Source organism: Limanda limanda, chromosome 7, assembly GCF_963576545.1.
Source record: "Limanda limanda chromosome 7, fLimLim1.1, whole genome shotgun sequence".
Classification (NCBI taxonomy): Eukaryota; Metazoa; Chordata; class Actinopteri; order Pleuronectiformes; family Pleuronectidae; genus Limanda; species Limanda limanda.
In genome coordinates, this window is record NC_083642.1 from 20819798 (window position 1) to 20834926 (window position 15129).

At 39.1% G+C, this 15129-nt stretch overlaps 1 protein-coding gene across 1 annotated transcript in view; it reads right to left on the bottom strand.

Annotated features, from left to right (window-relative positions):
- Window positions 1–15129, bottom strand: part of cacna1db (calcium channel, voltage-dependent, L type, alpha 1D subunit, b) — a 73631-nt gene that overhangs the window by 22265 nt on the left and 36237 nt on the right. The window contains exons 8-20 of the mRNA XM_061073956.1: window positions 14268–14371; window positions 13835–14004; window positions 10132–10206; window positions 8263–8350; window positions 7401–7561; window positions 7032–7257; window positions 6247–6454; window positions 3702–3822; window positions 3388–3502; window positions 3173–3233; window positions 2939–3008; window positions 1913–2051; window positions 1615–1744 (exon numbers count right to left, since the gene is read on the bottom strand). Coding sequence (XP_060929939.1) covers window positions 1615–1744; window positions 1913–2051; window positions 2939–3008; window positions 3173–3233; window positions 3388–3502; window positions 3702–3822; window positions 6247–6454; window positions 7032–7257; window positions 7401–7561; window positions 8263–8350; window positions 10132–10206; window positions 13835–14004; window positions 14268–14371 — 1668 coding nt within the window. The remainder of the gene's footprint in view (window positions 1–1614; window positions 1745–1912; window positions 2052–2938; window positions 3009–3172; window positions 3234–3387; window positions 3503–3701; window positions 3823–6246; window positions 6455–7031; window positions 7258–7400; window positions 7562–8262; window positions 8351–10131; window positions 10207–13834; window positions 14005–14267; window positions 14372–15129) is intronic.

The window sequence follows — 15129 nt, forward strand, 5'->3', positions numbered from 1 at the left end:
GTAGGGTCAGGTTTTCTCTGAGCAAAGTGTGTGAATAAAGATTTTATATAGACAATCTTAAAATCACAGACTTGCCAAAGGTACAATTTCAGCCTTCAGTTCTAGGGTTGTAAATCAGAGGAGGTGTTTGTGCCAAGCCATGCTTTGAACCGCTGTGGAGGTCAAATTCACAAACCACAGTAAAGTCTGTGACCTGCTGCTGTCTTCATCTCAATGTGTTCTTTCTTCTATTCACACTATTCACCCTCTCACATTTAAAATTCCACCAACTTAAGAGTGCACTAGCTGAATATGTCCATAAATTAAATATTTGATATTAGATGATTGAAAAAGTTTTTTTCTTCAGCTGCTGATAAAGCTCCACTAACTTAAGTGATGAGTAAACAGTCAAATAAAGATTATATCTGAAAGTACAAACAAGAAAACATGACTGAAACAAAAAACAAAAAAAACTAAGAGACATAGGTAGAAGCTACAAATGTACTCAGAGCTGAACACAGATACTTTACTAAAAGAGCTTTCCCTCTAATCTCCAGCAGAGACACGCACGAGCTGATCTGCTGTGCACACAGCAAGGAGCAGACGTCACAGCTTGGCTGTGGTTGTCCCTCCTTGGCTGTGGTTGTCCCTCCTGCCACGCAGCACCGCAGCCGTGCAGCTCACTGTGGTTATATCTCCCGCTGTGAGGCTGTAGTAGTAACACATGTCATCACGGCTTGGCTTGGCACGGCGCAGTGAACGCACATTTAGGACCACGTCTGTTATGAGCACTTTGTTGTCAACACATTACATAATTTCTTAGTGAAGAAATCCTGAAATGTACCAGTTGCTAACATTAGAAATTGCCTAGTGCAGCTTGTTTTTGATTGTAGATATATATGTAGGTACACATAATTATAACAGGCTAACATGATGGTAATGTGTATTATGCAGAATTCAGTTCTGTGAAGCAGTGATATTAGTAAGGAAGCAAAAAATGTTTAGACCAGAAACTGTTTATAGAGATGGACGTCATGACTGCTCTCCAAAAGTGAGGCCAAAACCTCATGATCAACCTCTGGTGGCTGACGGCAGTATGGGTCATAAACCCTGCCTCCTCCATGTTAGTGAATAACGAATAGTACATTTTAAATATATTCTTCCCAAAGATGGTTTCTGTCATTTAAGGATGTTCTTATGTTACTGATGTGTCTCCAAGTGTTTGTCCAGTAAATGTGGTTTTAATTAGTTATTTGATGCTATAGAAATGGGGAGAAATGTCATTGTGGACAGCTGAGATTGACTTGTTGTTGGACAATTACTGTAGGTCACAGGTATAACTAAATAAACATGACTTCCCAGCATGTGTTAATACTTTTTTAGTGTGTAATTTCACATTGTTTGAGTTACTTCCCAGAGGCTTTTTCACTGTAGATATTTTTACCTGTCAAAGCACAAGTGTCCCTAAAAACATTTAGGGGATTCAGTCGTTGTTAATATTATTATTTATACCTGTACTTTTTAAGTCATGATATCTGCACGTCAGCCAGTTGTCAGATACAGTGACTTCCATTTATAAGTGAGACGGCCTTTCAGGGAAACTTAAGTCCGCAGTGCCTGTGGTTGTTTACGTACAATGTTGCGAGCAGAGAAGTTGCGTATAGGGTCCTCGGCAGCCAGAGAGACAGAACTGAGCATGATGAAGACCAGGATGAGGTTGGTAAAGATCTGATGGTTGATCAGCTTATGGCAGAACACACGAAACCTACAGGGAGAGAAATAAAAAGAGGAGGGAGAAAAAGGCACAGAGTACATAACAAAAGTATTAAATTGTTGTAGATGTTTGTGTATTTTTGATTTGAATAGGTTTTTTTTACACACTGAAACAGGTTGAGTGTTAAGTTCCTGTGCCTAAGCATCTTGTGTGACTCACGGGTTTTTGCTGCTGAAGATGAAGAAGGCGCTGCCCTCCGGGATGGGCGGAGTCTTCTCCTTGATAGTGAGTTCAGAAAGCCTCTGGGGGCGGGGTCCAGGCAGCACTTCTGGAAGGTCTTCATTATCATGATTAACGTTACACACTTTGACAGAAACAAAGTTATTTATTTATCGAATGTGATAACAATCCGACTGTTTTATTTGTCGATATGTTACTGAGGCTTAGAGCAAATTAAAATGTTGATTTATTGTCGATAATCTTTACAAAAAAAGAGGTAGAATTGTGTACATGAATTGAGTTGTTTTTACCTCAGCCAAGTAGGTAATGTTTTCATCTGCGTTTGTTAGCAGGATTATGCAATTTCCATGAAATACGGGGGTGGGGTTTGACCCAAGGAACCAACCATTACATTTTGGTTGGGATGTGGAAGGGGGCAGATCCAGAATTTTTTCTATACCAATGTGAGATATGAGTTTATTCAACATTTTTCTGGATTTCTCACAGAATAATTAATTTAGCTTGATGAAAACAATCAGACATGTTCAGGGGTCTAAAATGAGCATCTGCAATTTGGTGATCCACATAAAAACCTGGATCTAAATTTAAATGAGGGTTCATAATGGCACTGTTGGGCATTGGTGGAAGTATACACTCTTCTAAATGCCAATGGGCCATGGGTTCTTCCATTGGTCCGGCTCCAACCATCCAGAAATTTCATGGAAATCAATTGAACAAACAACATACCCGCCTTGGCAGAGGAAATAATTACTTCCCAAGCTCTTCCCCTTTTAATAAATACAACTGATTTGAAATCCAGTATCCAGTGCATATGTTTGTTTGGTAGTGCACAATACAATATTCAAAGAGGACAAGACTTCAGGGAGGCTTTGCTTCTTGTCTGCACTAAATGTGCTCTTTTACCCAAGTAGAATCTGACATCTATTTATTTATTTTCAGCAAATTTACTCTCAATACCATTGGTGCTGTTTAAGTGATTAAACACTTGAGAAACAACAGTAGAAACCGTTTTACCTGGCGAGTCGATGGCAGTATACAACTCTTTGTCTTCCTCTAGCATGGCGTCTGCTGGCATCTATAGATTGAGATTAGGTTCAATCTTTTTGAAAACGTACAATTTCTCAGATGAAAACTAGATCAATGATTCAGATATGTGGTCACGATTTGACAATATATGAGTAAAATCATACAATTTCCAAGATTCATGAAGAAAAATTTGAGACCCTGTCCGTCTCTTACCTTGGTCTCGCCATCACTGGCTTCTGTTATTTCCACTTTATTGTTCTCTGTGCTTGTATCCCTGTTTGAGACACAGAGAGAGAGTAACTTACGAGGCAGAGAGACACGTATTTCTGCCTGGTGAAAGTGCTTTTGACAAATGTCTACACAAACTATTAAACAGCAAGTGTGAACAAAAATTATAACGTGAAATATTGAGGTGTGCTCAGCTGTACTTGGCACTGTTCTTCCTCTTCTTGGCCTCCTCTTCCTCCTTCTGTGCTGTGTTGAGGCTCTCTGCGTCTGCCAGGTTGTCGACGGCGATGGCCAAGAAGACATTCAGTAGGATGTCTGGTCATGTGACTTAAGGACAGAACATTGACCAACACGATGAATATTTGGGAGAATGTCAACTGGCTCAATATCAAAACACAACTTATTAACACATGCATGTGAGAAAATGTGGATTTTTATTTTCATGGTTAATCATGTGTGTCTGAATGTGTGTGTGTTTGTGTGCGTGTGTGTGTGTTAGTAGGCAGTAGGATACAGTTTCCACAGATGAAGAGGATGATGAAGTAAATGCAGACCACCATTCCAGAGGAGGACGGACCACCGTACGCCATAATACCATCATACATCACTGTGTTCCAGTCTTCTCCTGTCAAGATCTGGAGAAAATGGTAAAGATTATATTTCTCTCTACCCTTTAAGCGGGTGCTCTTGGAGACGCTTACATTGTTCATGCATCAAGACCTTAAGCTTTGCAAAAGTCATTGCACTTGGGCGAGTATAATTGGCCCAGAATATTTCTATAGTCAGAAGTCTGACTCAAAATCTTCCCTGCCTGCACTGTGTGAATACGTAAATGTCTTGTTATAAATATTTAAAAATACAGTTAACTAGGGCTACGTTGTAGCACTAACGGGCCCGAGCACACGCGCGTTCAAAGTCTGTTGCGGTCGGGGAAGAGAGAACGTTGGATGAGCAAGCGCTCGTCTCCGCGTTGCATGTGTTTACGCGCTGTGGCAAGGATAAACGCTTCACTTCCTGTAGCCAGCAGGTGGCGCTGTGATTTTAAGTCATGTTGTCTCTGCAGATGTCTTCAGGTCGCGACTCTTGTCTTACATGTCTAGTTTGGACTTGATTGAACCAAATATGCCTGAGATACAGTAGCTCGTGTTTCGATGGCGTGTAATCAAACTTTGACGCCAGGCCACGGTCACATGGTATGAAGAAACGTTAAAATTCCAATAACTTTAGATCTCCATCTTGTTGTGAAGACACTCGTCTTAATTTGAAGTTGATCCGATGAAAGCTCTACGACAAGTACATCAAAGTAAAAATATGGATTATGCCCAAAATGGCCACTAAATCATAAATGGCGGACTTCCTGTTTGGTTTAGCATATTTATCCAAGAGACTTATTTCTTTGTCATGACAAGGCACATGTCCCTGTTGAATTTTGTAGATGTAGGCCAATCGTAGTGCCGGGGCTGCCCTTTAGGGGGCGCTAGTCAGTTATTTTGCCACGCCCATCTCTTAAACCCATCTGACAGTCTTAAGGGGGGGGCTGTTGATACACACATGTAGTTTGAGGGAGATGGAACCTTGTACACCGAAGTTATAACAATTTCGTGTGTCATGGCGAGTTGATGAACTTTGATGCTACGCCATTAATATGGCGTTTGACGAAAAGTCACAGTTATCTTATATCTTCATTATCAATCCCTTAAGACCCATCCGCCACAGTTTGACATGGTTCCGCAAAGTGGATGAGGAGAAATACTTCCAAGTGTATGACGTACCAAAAACAAGACATTTCCTGCTGCCACCAGGGGGCGCTGTAATTTTAAGTCAGGATTTCTGTGTTGTTGTCATCACGTCGCGACTCTTGTCTTATGTGTGTAGTTTGGACTCAATTGGACCAAATATGTCCGATATACAGACGCCCGTGTTTTGATGGCGTTTAATCAAACTTTGACGCAACGCCACGGTCACACGCTCTGACGAAAAGTTGATTTTTTTGATAACTTTAGATCTCCATATTGTTTTGACGACACTCGTCTAAATTTTAAGTTGATCCGATGAAAGCTCTACGACAAGTACATCAAAGTAAAAACGTGGAATATTGCCAAAATGGCGACTAAATTCAAAATGGCGGACTTCCTGTTACGTTTTTCATAATGCTCCAAGAGGCTTTTTTGTGCGTCTGGTGACGATACACAACTGGGTATTTTTTTTGTGAGGATCGGTGAATGCTAAATGAGGGGCTTATCCGTAGGTGGCGCTATTGAGCTATTTTGCCACGCCTATTTCCAAATCCTACAGAATATGGCCATTTTCACACATTTCTAACTTCCTGCAAAGTTTAACAACTTTTTGAGCATGGGAAAGCCCTCAAAAAGCCAATTCATTTGTTCCTTTCAATTTCAATAGGGCCTCCCACCGGAGGTGCTCGGGCCCTAATTATCTACCTACTAACTCCACAAGTCTTTCTGTCTGTATGGCTCCACACTTGGTCTGTGTATTGTTAAGAGCCCAATGAAGTGCAGTGGCAAATGTGAGGCGATTTGGTCACACAAAGAATTCAATGTTATGAGATTTGAATAAACAGTTAAACAGCACGCACTCAGTGGAAGTAGGGCTTCATAGTGCTTTATGTCAAGCTTTTATTTTGAAAAGTTGTGAATTTGGGTCTGAGCATTGTGTCAACTGGTGCTATATTTTTCATAAATTGGATGTCTATTTCAGAGTAAGTAAAGTAAATCATTCTAACTGATATAAGCAGTAAAATCTTCAAAGGAAACAGGAACTTCACACAAAGCTCTGCACAAAATGTTCAGCATTCAAACAATAAAGAAATGACAGTATATTGTTGGTCCGTTTGAGGAGGGTTCAATTATGATGATGAGGCATGGATTGAACAGGCATTGCTCTAGTATTTCAAAAAAAATCCAATAATAGTCTCCTTTCCTAAGCAGAGAGACTTGTGTTGAGTTTGAATCTTGAATCAGTTCAAGCTTTTCTTGGGATCGGATGGTATACCTCCTGCAAGTTCTATCTGAGTGTTCTGAATAAAACCAAGCACAAACCTGGAACACGGTGAGCAGAGCCTGGGGGAAATTATCAAACGTGCTCCTCTTGGTCACTGTCTCGTCAAAGTTGAACTTGCCCCCAAAGAGCTGCATGCCGAGCAGGGAGAAAATGATGATGAAGAGGAAGAGCAGCAGCAACAGGGAGGCAATGGACTTCATGGAGTTGAGTAGAGAGGCCACCAGGTTACTGAGAGATGCCCAGTGACTGGAAAGGAAAAGATAAAGAATAACATCGCAGAAGGTCAGACACAAGGAAAGCCAAGAAAATATAGAAAGGACAATACTGACAAACTGGTTAGTTAGTTTAAATTAGTTGTTCGATGCTAAGAATCATTATTGACAGCTGAAATTGATATGGTCTTGAATCAGTAGGACCTCAACACATCGACTACTGCACAGACTCTTGCTTCAGACTACATCATTGGCACAAAATGGCAACATTTATATCTGGGATATTTTGCCAGAATTTTACAGAACATAGTTGCAACCATAGACTTGATATAAAGATGAAGTCTCTTTGACAGTCTGGCTGCAAATGTCTTTTCAAAGTACCTTTCTACGTTTGTGTGAGTTGTGACACTGGTTTGTTTATTGCACAGGTCTGGATTGTACTGAAAGGTGAAGATTAATTTTTCAATAATTGTTATATTAAATTTATTGTAATACCTTACTGAATCATCTGAATAATTTCTTTATTATAGACTAAAAACAGAAAGGGACAGACACAAATAAATCTTCTCTACCACATCCAGAAAACACACTCAGGTTTTTCTGGTGCTCACCGAGTAACTTTGAAGATCCTGAGCAGGCGTACACAGCGGAAAACAGAGATGCCCAAAGGAGACATGATGGCCAGCTCCACCAGGATGGTCTCTACGATGCCTCCGCACACCACGAAACAGTCAAAGCGGTTAAACAGGGACACGAAGTACGCCTGCAGCCCCAGACTGTACATCTTCACCAGCATCTCCATGGTGAACATCGCCAGGAGAACCTTGTTGGCTATGTCTGGCCAGGAGAGGAGAGTCAGACAAGCTGTTTACAGTATCATCAAACATCTCATCATTGAAACAAATGAAAACAAAAACTGACCTAAACAGCAGTACAACAAAATCACAACAGTAGAACAAAAACAGAATAGAAATAGATACCCTGTACTTCAGTCAGCCAGTCGGGCTGGTTGTAGTGCTCAGAGGCGATGGTGAGAGTGTTGAGGAACACCAAGATGATGACCAGCCAATAAAACGTCACTGATTTCACAGCCACACGACACTTTCTGCGGCAGAACCGGTTCCACCGCCGCGACTGGCGACTGACAGACAAACAGCTGCACTTTAGGATCAATTGTCAGAACAAGTGGGAGCAGGTTCAGAAGAGTTTATTTCCCAAATGAGATATTATTGTATGAGTTAATGGAAAACTCTCAAACATGTTTTGGAATGAAACCTCCTGACTTGAAAGGTTTTTTTTCTCCCATATGCATTCAACATATGGTGAAATAACGTGATAACACAACAACACAATGAATAAAATGAAACAAAGACGGATTAGAACGAAGCCTGAAAGTAGAGTTATAGATGCAAAGAGAGAAAAACACAATGATTGAACTGTGGTGAGGTCAGGATAAAGACGGTCATGAGTGTGTCACATATAAAACATGATACATGGTGGATAAATGTCAAAATACTAAAGTGGACAAGAACAAAGATGGAAATGTTTGAGATCAGAGTTTCAGTATTGAAAAAGGACGTCAACAGCCATGCAAACATCAGCCATGCAAGATGAGTTGAATGAAATAAAAAATGCATCAGGCCAAGGTACTAACCTGCACTTTGACTTAGTAATTTTTTGACTGAGGAGAATAAAACATGAAGCAAATTTAATAAAAGTAAAACAACATGTGCGGCTTTGCATTCTGGGTGAAAATGTCCTTGAAACACACAGTGACCCGCTTTTCTAGTGGCTCATTGTAAGTGACTGGACTGTCAATCAGTTATAATATGTCACACTCACCACAGTGGTCCACAACATGGTGATTTGTCCTCCTCTCCATTGTGATTGTCTGTGTTCACCGACTCCGTCTCACTCGTTGGCATGCTCGCTATGGTATCACACACACACACACACACACACACACACACACACACACACACACACACACACACACACACACACACACACACACACACACACACACACACACACACAAAAGTGAGTTAACAAAGAAGTACAGGGCAAAGGAAACAAGTCTCATCACCAACTCACATGATGACCCAGTGACACACACATGCCTTTTTTGGTTTGGCTTGGCTTGTGACAAAATTGTATTTTTCTCTTATTAATGCTGATCAAACATTTGACTGAAAGTACAACAACAAAGCAAGTTTTCATGACCTATCAATACATGATGAAGTCTTATTTTTTTAATCTTAGCTGTTGATTTTAAGTTGATTGAAAGACTTTTTCACTTTCCGCCGAGACAAACCACCAGCAAATAAAAACAAAAGCTGAAAATGGAGGGCATGTTAGTGTGACCCCCCTCCCTCTCAAACTTTGCCATCATTTAAGAGGAAACTCAGCCAGGTTTCTCCTTAAATCCAAAATGTTTTAGTTCTCAAACACAGAGACTGACAGTATTCATTTGCAGAACAGATGTGAAATCTGTTTTGTTTTATGACACAAAAAGATGAATTGGCATAGATGACGTCACAGTAATTGCAAGCTGCCAGACCTGAGTCAAATTAGACAGTACAATTTGTTCATTCGTTTTATCAATGACTAGCCTATCAAAATAAAAATATTGTTACCCAGATTAAATATTTCACCTGCGACACATCTTTAGTGTAAATATAATCCTTTCAGAGCTGATGGCATCATCCAGTTAAATGATTTGATCAAACTATTTGGTCCAAGTCTGTATGTTGAGCAAGTATAACTTACACAGTGACAAGGTTACAGTATATTGGAAATCATATATACTGTACATACAGGAAATATGACAAATGAGAGAAATTCAAAATGATCATGAGTGGAGGAAGGAACCAACATATCGTGACAGTTCTGTTTATCTAGATTTACCAAAATATAAATTGTACTCAATTATTCTACGATGAACTAGAAAAATTCATTTTAGCTAAATGTATTTTATCCATTTCAGACTTTGTAAAAATGTCAAACATCTGGTTAAAGTACAGCATGTCATATAACTCAAGGCATCAGAGGGAAACTTCTCTTTTTTAAATGTATTATTATTATTTATTTAAAATTAGGGTATTTGATACGATGCTTACCAATTAATGTCTTTGAACAGTAGTGTGTCGTATTGATAATTATTTTAATTCAGTCTTTCTCTGGTGTAAAAGTAAACTTTTCATGTTTTAATATGTACAAAAAACAGTAATGTAAATTTGGTTAAAAGGGTATTTTATATTATATCTTGAAATACTGAAGTTGTAACATATGTATGTGTATGATTACTATGATAAACCATGTTGAAGATGAACCTCTCTCGTGTGAGTGGAATCAGTGTTCTTCCCTCTCAGAGCAAAAGCATTATTACTCATAAATGGACACTTCTCCAGACAAAGACGAAAACGCTGCTCAGTCAAATCCTCCATGGTTACATTTGCATCTCTTTTCTTGCTTTCTAAAAAGAGTCGATTCATTTCAAAAGCAGTAGGGCATTTTATGTTGGTTTCTTTTTCAGCTGACAACAATTCAGTGCCATGGGATGAATTTTGTTATGATAAAAATGATAGGGATCAGTTCAACAAAGGGCATGCGAATACAAAAGCACAAACGAAATCATAGGTGGAGCACATGCATATACAGAAAGACACCCTGCAGGACAAGGATGAACTGTCTGCCAGAACACACATTTACCCTGTGTCTCTGTGGACTGGGTGAACCAGCCAAACTTCCCTTTCTTCTTCTGAGTGAGGTCAGCCAGCGTGACCCCTAGGTGATACCAACATGCAGTTCACACAGCCAGACAGCAGAGGAAGCAGTGAGTCAGTACACAGCAGAACAAGAGAGAAAGAGGGGAATGTACAACAAGAGACAGCAGCAGTACAAATCCACTGACACAGCTACCATGTCCACACCAAGCAGAGCAACTAAACCAGTGTCCAGGACGGACAGTGACATCAAGTAAACAGTAAAACGTATCTGTATGATTTGCTTCTGTGACTGGCAAGTTACACGAAAGAGAAAGTTGAGACATTACAGTTTAACAGTAAAACTAGTATATGAACTGAAGTATATGATAGCATTACGTAAAAGGAGTTTTTAATAATATACTGTGCAAATAGGAAAAAGCCAAAGATGTGACACAGGTAGTTTTAACCAGTCTCGTCCTTACACTGCCCATCAGAATGCACTGGTTGACAAATGTCATGCTTAGAATCTTAAATCTGGTGCATTAAATATAGTAATTCTCAGTTCAAGATCAGTGTTGCTCGAGCTACATCCAGTTCTGGACAGAGTAACTATGCAATATGATGTTAGACTGGGAGGGACCAGCAAAAAACAAGGCTCCAGTAAGAAAGCAGACAATAGAAGGAAGGCAGAGAAGAGAACAACTGTTGGCGACAAGGGAAGAAGAACTGGGAAACAAAAGCAAGATAAAGAAGGAATAAAACTAAAGTTAGCAGAAATCTATCGATTTTTTAAAAAATTTTTACAAGGCACACAGACACTGCAGGAATCAAGGAAAGAGAGTTAGTAGGTTGTTTGGGTGTGTTGTCTACAACAATGACAGCAGAAGTCGGAAGCACGGAAACTAATGGAGGACAAAGAAAACAGACAGGCGCAGAAGCACTGACCACACTGGTTTTAAGGCACTTTATTAAGATGATGGGCAAGGCTGCCAACAAACATCACTCTGGGCCAAACTGAGGAACTGGTTCACAAACTTTTAAAAGGCGCAATTGGTTTCAGGTGGTTTACAGCCACATTTCATTCGACTCAAACTTTAACAAATGCATTCTGTCCACAAACTCTATTTAATTATTTGAATAAATTATACATTCAAATAAATAATAATAATAATAATAATAATAATAATAATAATATATAATAATAAATTAAATAGATTTAACCCTGGTTTTAAAAAAAAGATTCTAGGGAACATGCACGTTCTACAGACACTCTGACCATCTTGTAAAATAACAGCGCTGAGCCACCATGTCACCCTTTACATTAGAAAATAAATAATGAGTAAAGGAAAGGGTGAGAAATATAAAATGGAGCTATATAGTAAGAACAAAGCACGACCCTGTTCCCTTACCGCTTAAATATTTAATTTGATACAAAAACAAGGTACAGCCTAAAAACTTTTTCGCAGTCAAAAAACAACGACCAAGCATTTTGGTTCTTATCACAGGGCTTCTGTTTTTTAATACATTTCTTCTTGCAGATGCTTCTACTTTTTCATTCCAGTCAAATTATATTACCTGAGTGGGACCTGACAGTCAGAGTGTGATGGGATCCTCACATCAATGCACACCTAACTAATCTAAACACAGCCATCCAGCCTTTCAACTGATAAGTATGGTTCAAGAGTATATTTCCACCTTTGCTTTATTTCCAAAACGTGCCTTGTTGAATAGGGGTAAGTGAGGATTTTTTTTATTATCCTTGGTAACCTGTTGATTGTTTACTAAAATAAAATGTGTGAAAACTGTCCAGAGTTCCATCTGTTACTGCAGAGTCCAGTTACCTCATAAAAACATGACAACTAAATAGCAGATGAACTTTCATCATGGTCCAAGCCTGATATCAGGAAATGTGAGAAAGGACTTAATTTAACAAAAGTTTATGAAGTGAGAATTATTTTCAGGGAGTGATGATCTGGAAATAAATATTCTGTGTTAGTTCAAACAAAGGGCTAAAAGATAAAAGGATGAAGACATCAAGTAGACGTGGAGGAAGTGGCCAAATGGAATGGAAGAGACAAAGAAGAAAAAGGCCATTGTGAAACTAGAATTACCGCAGTGCGATTGTATTAGTCCATCAAGCAGTCGAGTTAAAATAATAATAAATAAAAAACTTACCTTATTTCTGTTATATTTATTATCTGATTCTGAACAGTGTTTTATTTTGAAAAATATTTAGAAAATACCCAAGTTTTTATGCAGCGTGTGCGTAATGGAGCTTTGGTATCCATCCGTTTTGTCTTGCTGGTAACTTAAAAGCAAGACGTGCACGGGCGTCATCTCGTTAATTTGTTTAATAATTTTATTGTGATTCGTTCTAAATATGAATTATTATAAGTAGTAGTAATAATTCGTGTCCACGCATTGTTAGTACGTGGCCACACAATAATTAACTTGAGGCCGCTTATTAACAATTCATTAATTTTTTTTTTAAATCAACCGATCTCACCAGAGGCCGTACCAGAGGTTCTCCTTAGTGAGGCTTCGTAGCCACACCTTAAAGGCCGGACATGAAAATATTGTCTGACATCCAACCGCTCCGTAGCGCAAAAAAAGTTGGGGACCACTGTGTTGTATATCACTTTCAAGAGGCCAAAAACATGTTTCTGAGGCCACAGTGACCCTGACCTTTGACCACCAAAGTCTAATCAGGTCATGCATGAGTCAAATTGAATAACGGAGCTTGACGTTTGACCTCAAGGCCCGAAAAATTATTGAGCTCATCTTTAAGTCCAAGTGAACGTTTGTACCAAATTTAAAAACATTCCCTCAAGTTGATCTAAAGACATCATGTTTAAGAAAAACATAAACATACTGGTGTGATGCCACCATGATCTAAGCCTTTGACCTTTGGCAACAACATTTTAATCCAAGTTGAAGTGAATGTTTGTGCAAAATCTGAAAAAAAATCCCTTTAGGCATTCCAGGGATATTGCATTCACAAGGAAAAATTTGCTTTGTGACAGTGATCTTGACCTTTGACCTTGGACCACCAAATTCTCTTCGGGTCAACCTTTAGTCAAAGTGAATACTTGTACCAAATTTGAAGAAATTCCCTCAATAGACAACCCTTCGTCCGCCTGTCTGTCACTGGCGCGAAGGCAAAAACAGGTCAGCTTCAATGTGTAGAATTTGTTTTTCTATTTTCCAGTTTGTGTCTTTGATCCTATAAAAAAATGTTTTGTTACAGTGAATGACTGTTTTCTGGGTTGATTATCTCGGACACATATTTACTAAATGTTTAATGTATCTCTGTTAGGTTGATACTGTCCTTATGTAGTGAATATCAAATGAGATCATCAAATTAACTCCTTGCAACCATAGAGGAGATCAATGTAACTCAGGAAAAAAGCTGTGTATACGTTTTAATGTATTTTTTAACAGTCCCACAGCTGAGCCAGGGCAATTTTCCCTGGTATTCAGACATTTTCCTTTACGAAATATTTAAGGCAAAGTATAAGTGAGATGATGTGTTAGAACAGCAGGTGGGTAAGTCATTGTTTGCCCTCATCATCTCCCTCTATTCACTCTTGATAGAGTTAAAATATGTGCAACACTCAAATAAAGCAAAACAGGTTAAGGCGTGGAAACACAGAGTCCTGTCTGTACTCTACATTTCCCTGCTTTAGACAAGAATAGTGATAACTCACGGTTACGCTTGCCCTCCTCGTCTCCTTCTTCCTCGTTCTCAGGGTCGATGTCCTCGGCCTGGGTGATCCAGTCCAGATAGCCCTTTAGGTCTTCCTCCAACTGCTGCTTCTCACGGAGCTTTTGGAAGTCTCCCCGAGCCTTGGCCTTCTCTCGCTCTTTGGAAAACTCTCTGGACATGGCAGAGCATAATAACATTCAAACCTGCATCACATAATACTGTACAGGATCAGGACAGGTGCTTTTCCCCCCAGAAATCATATATATATATATATATATATATATTCTTATATTTGAAGAATTGAAACCATTTCAAATAATGTTTCAAGACATATTCTAAGTCTTTGTACAAACTTGTTAAGTCATATGTCATAAACGTCAGTTCCAGAAAAGGAAAAAAAGGACAACCCAAAACAAAGTACACACACTACCTACCCGCTTAACACTCCAAGGACCAAGTTGAGGACAAAGAAGGATCCAAAGATGACCAGACTGACAAAGTAAACCCAAGGCAGCTCAAACCCCATTGCATCATTCATCTTCATGGAAACACGAGCAGAGAAAGAGAAAAGAGGAAAACATATAATCCTGGTTTAGTCATAGTTTATATAATATTTCCTTTTTAAAATGTATTTCGATAGTGTACTTTTCAAAGTGTCCACCAATAAAACCACCTACTTTAAATACTCAAAAGCCACTTTATTACTGTTATTAGCGATGAACTCTGATAATGATAATGACAATACCTTTTGTGGCAGATTAGTAATGAGTGACAGGAAATATAAGAAAAAAATATATATATTAGAAATGTGGGATGTAGCCAAAGACCACACCACATAGCTTGAGTGCCATTTAGTAGTTTGGAGGAGATAATGGAGTTTGTGAATTTATAACCTCACATCTTGCTTTTTACAAACTCTCTCACTTGGTCTAATATTCACAGAGATGACACAAATTCTCAAAAAAAAAACAACGCACAAAATGCTGCCACCCATCCCGTAGCGACCAATTGATTTCTGCAAGAGAGGTCAAGGTCAGAATGAAGTAATCTATTCCTTCTCCATCTACATTCTTTTATTATTTTTTTGAGTGTCCTTCCTTTGACACTTCGAAAACAGCATTCGCATGGTATCGCCATGGCAACACATACATGCTTTTGAAAGTAAAGTGTGTGTGAGGAGGAGCAAGAGCGATTAGGAGGGAGAGAGGTTCATTATTTCATAGAAGAGGGTCTCTGTCAATAAAAGGACGTGGGTGGATGTGATTATAACTGAGTTTAGCTTCAATGCTGAGTGTT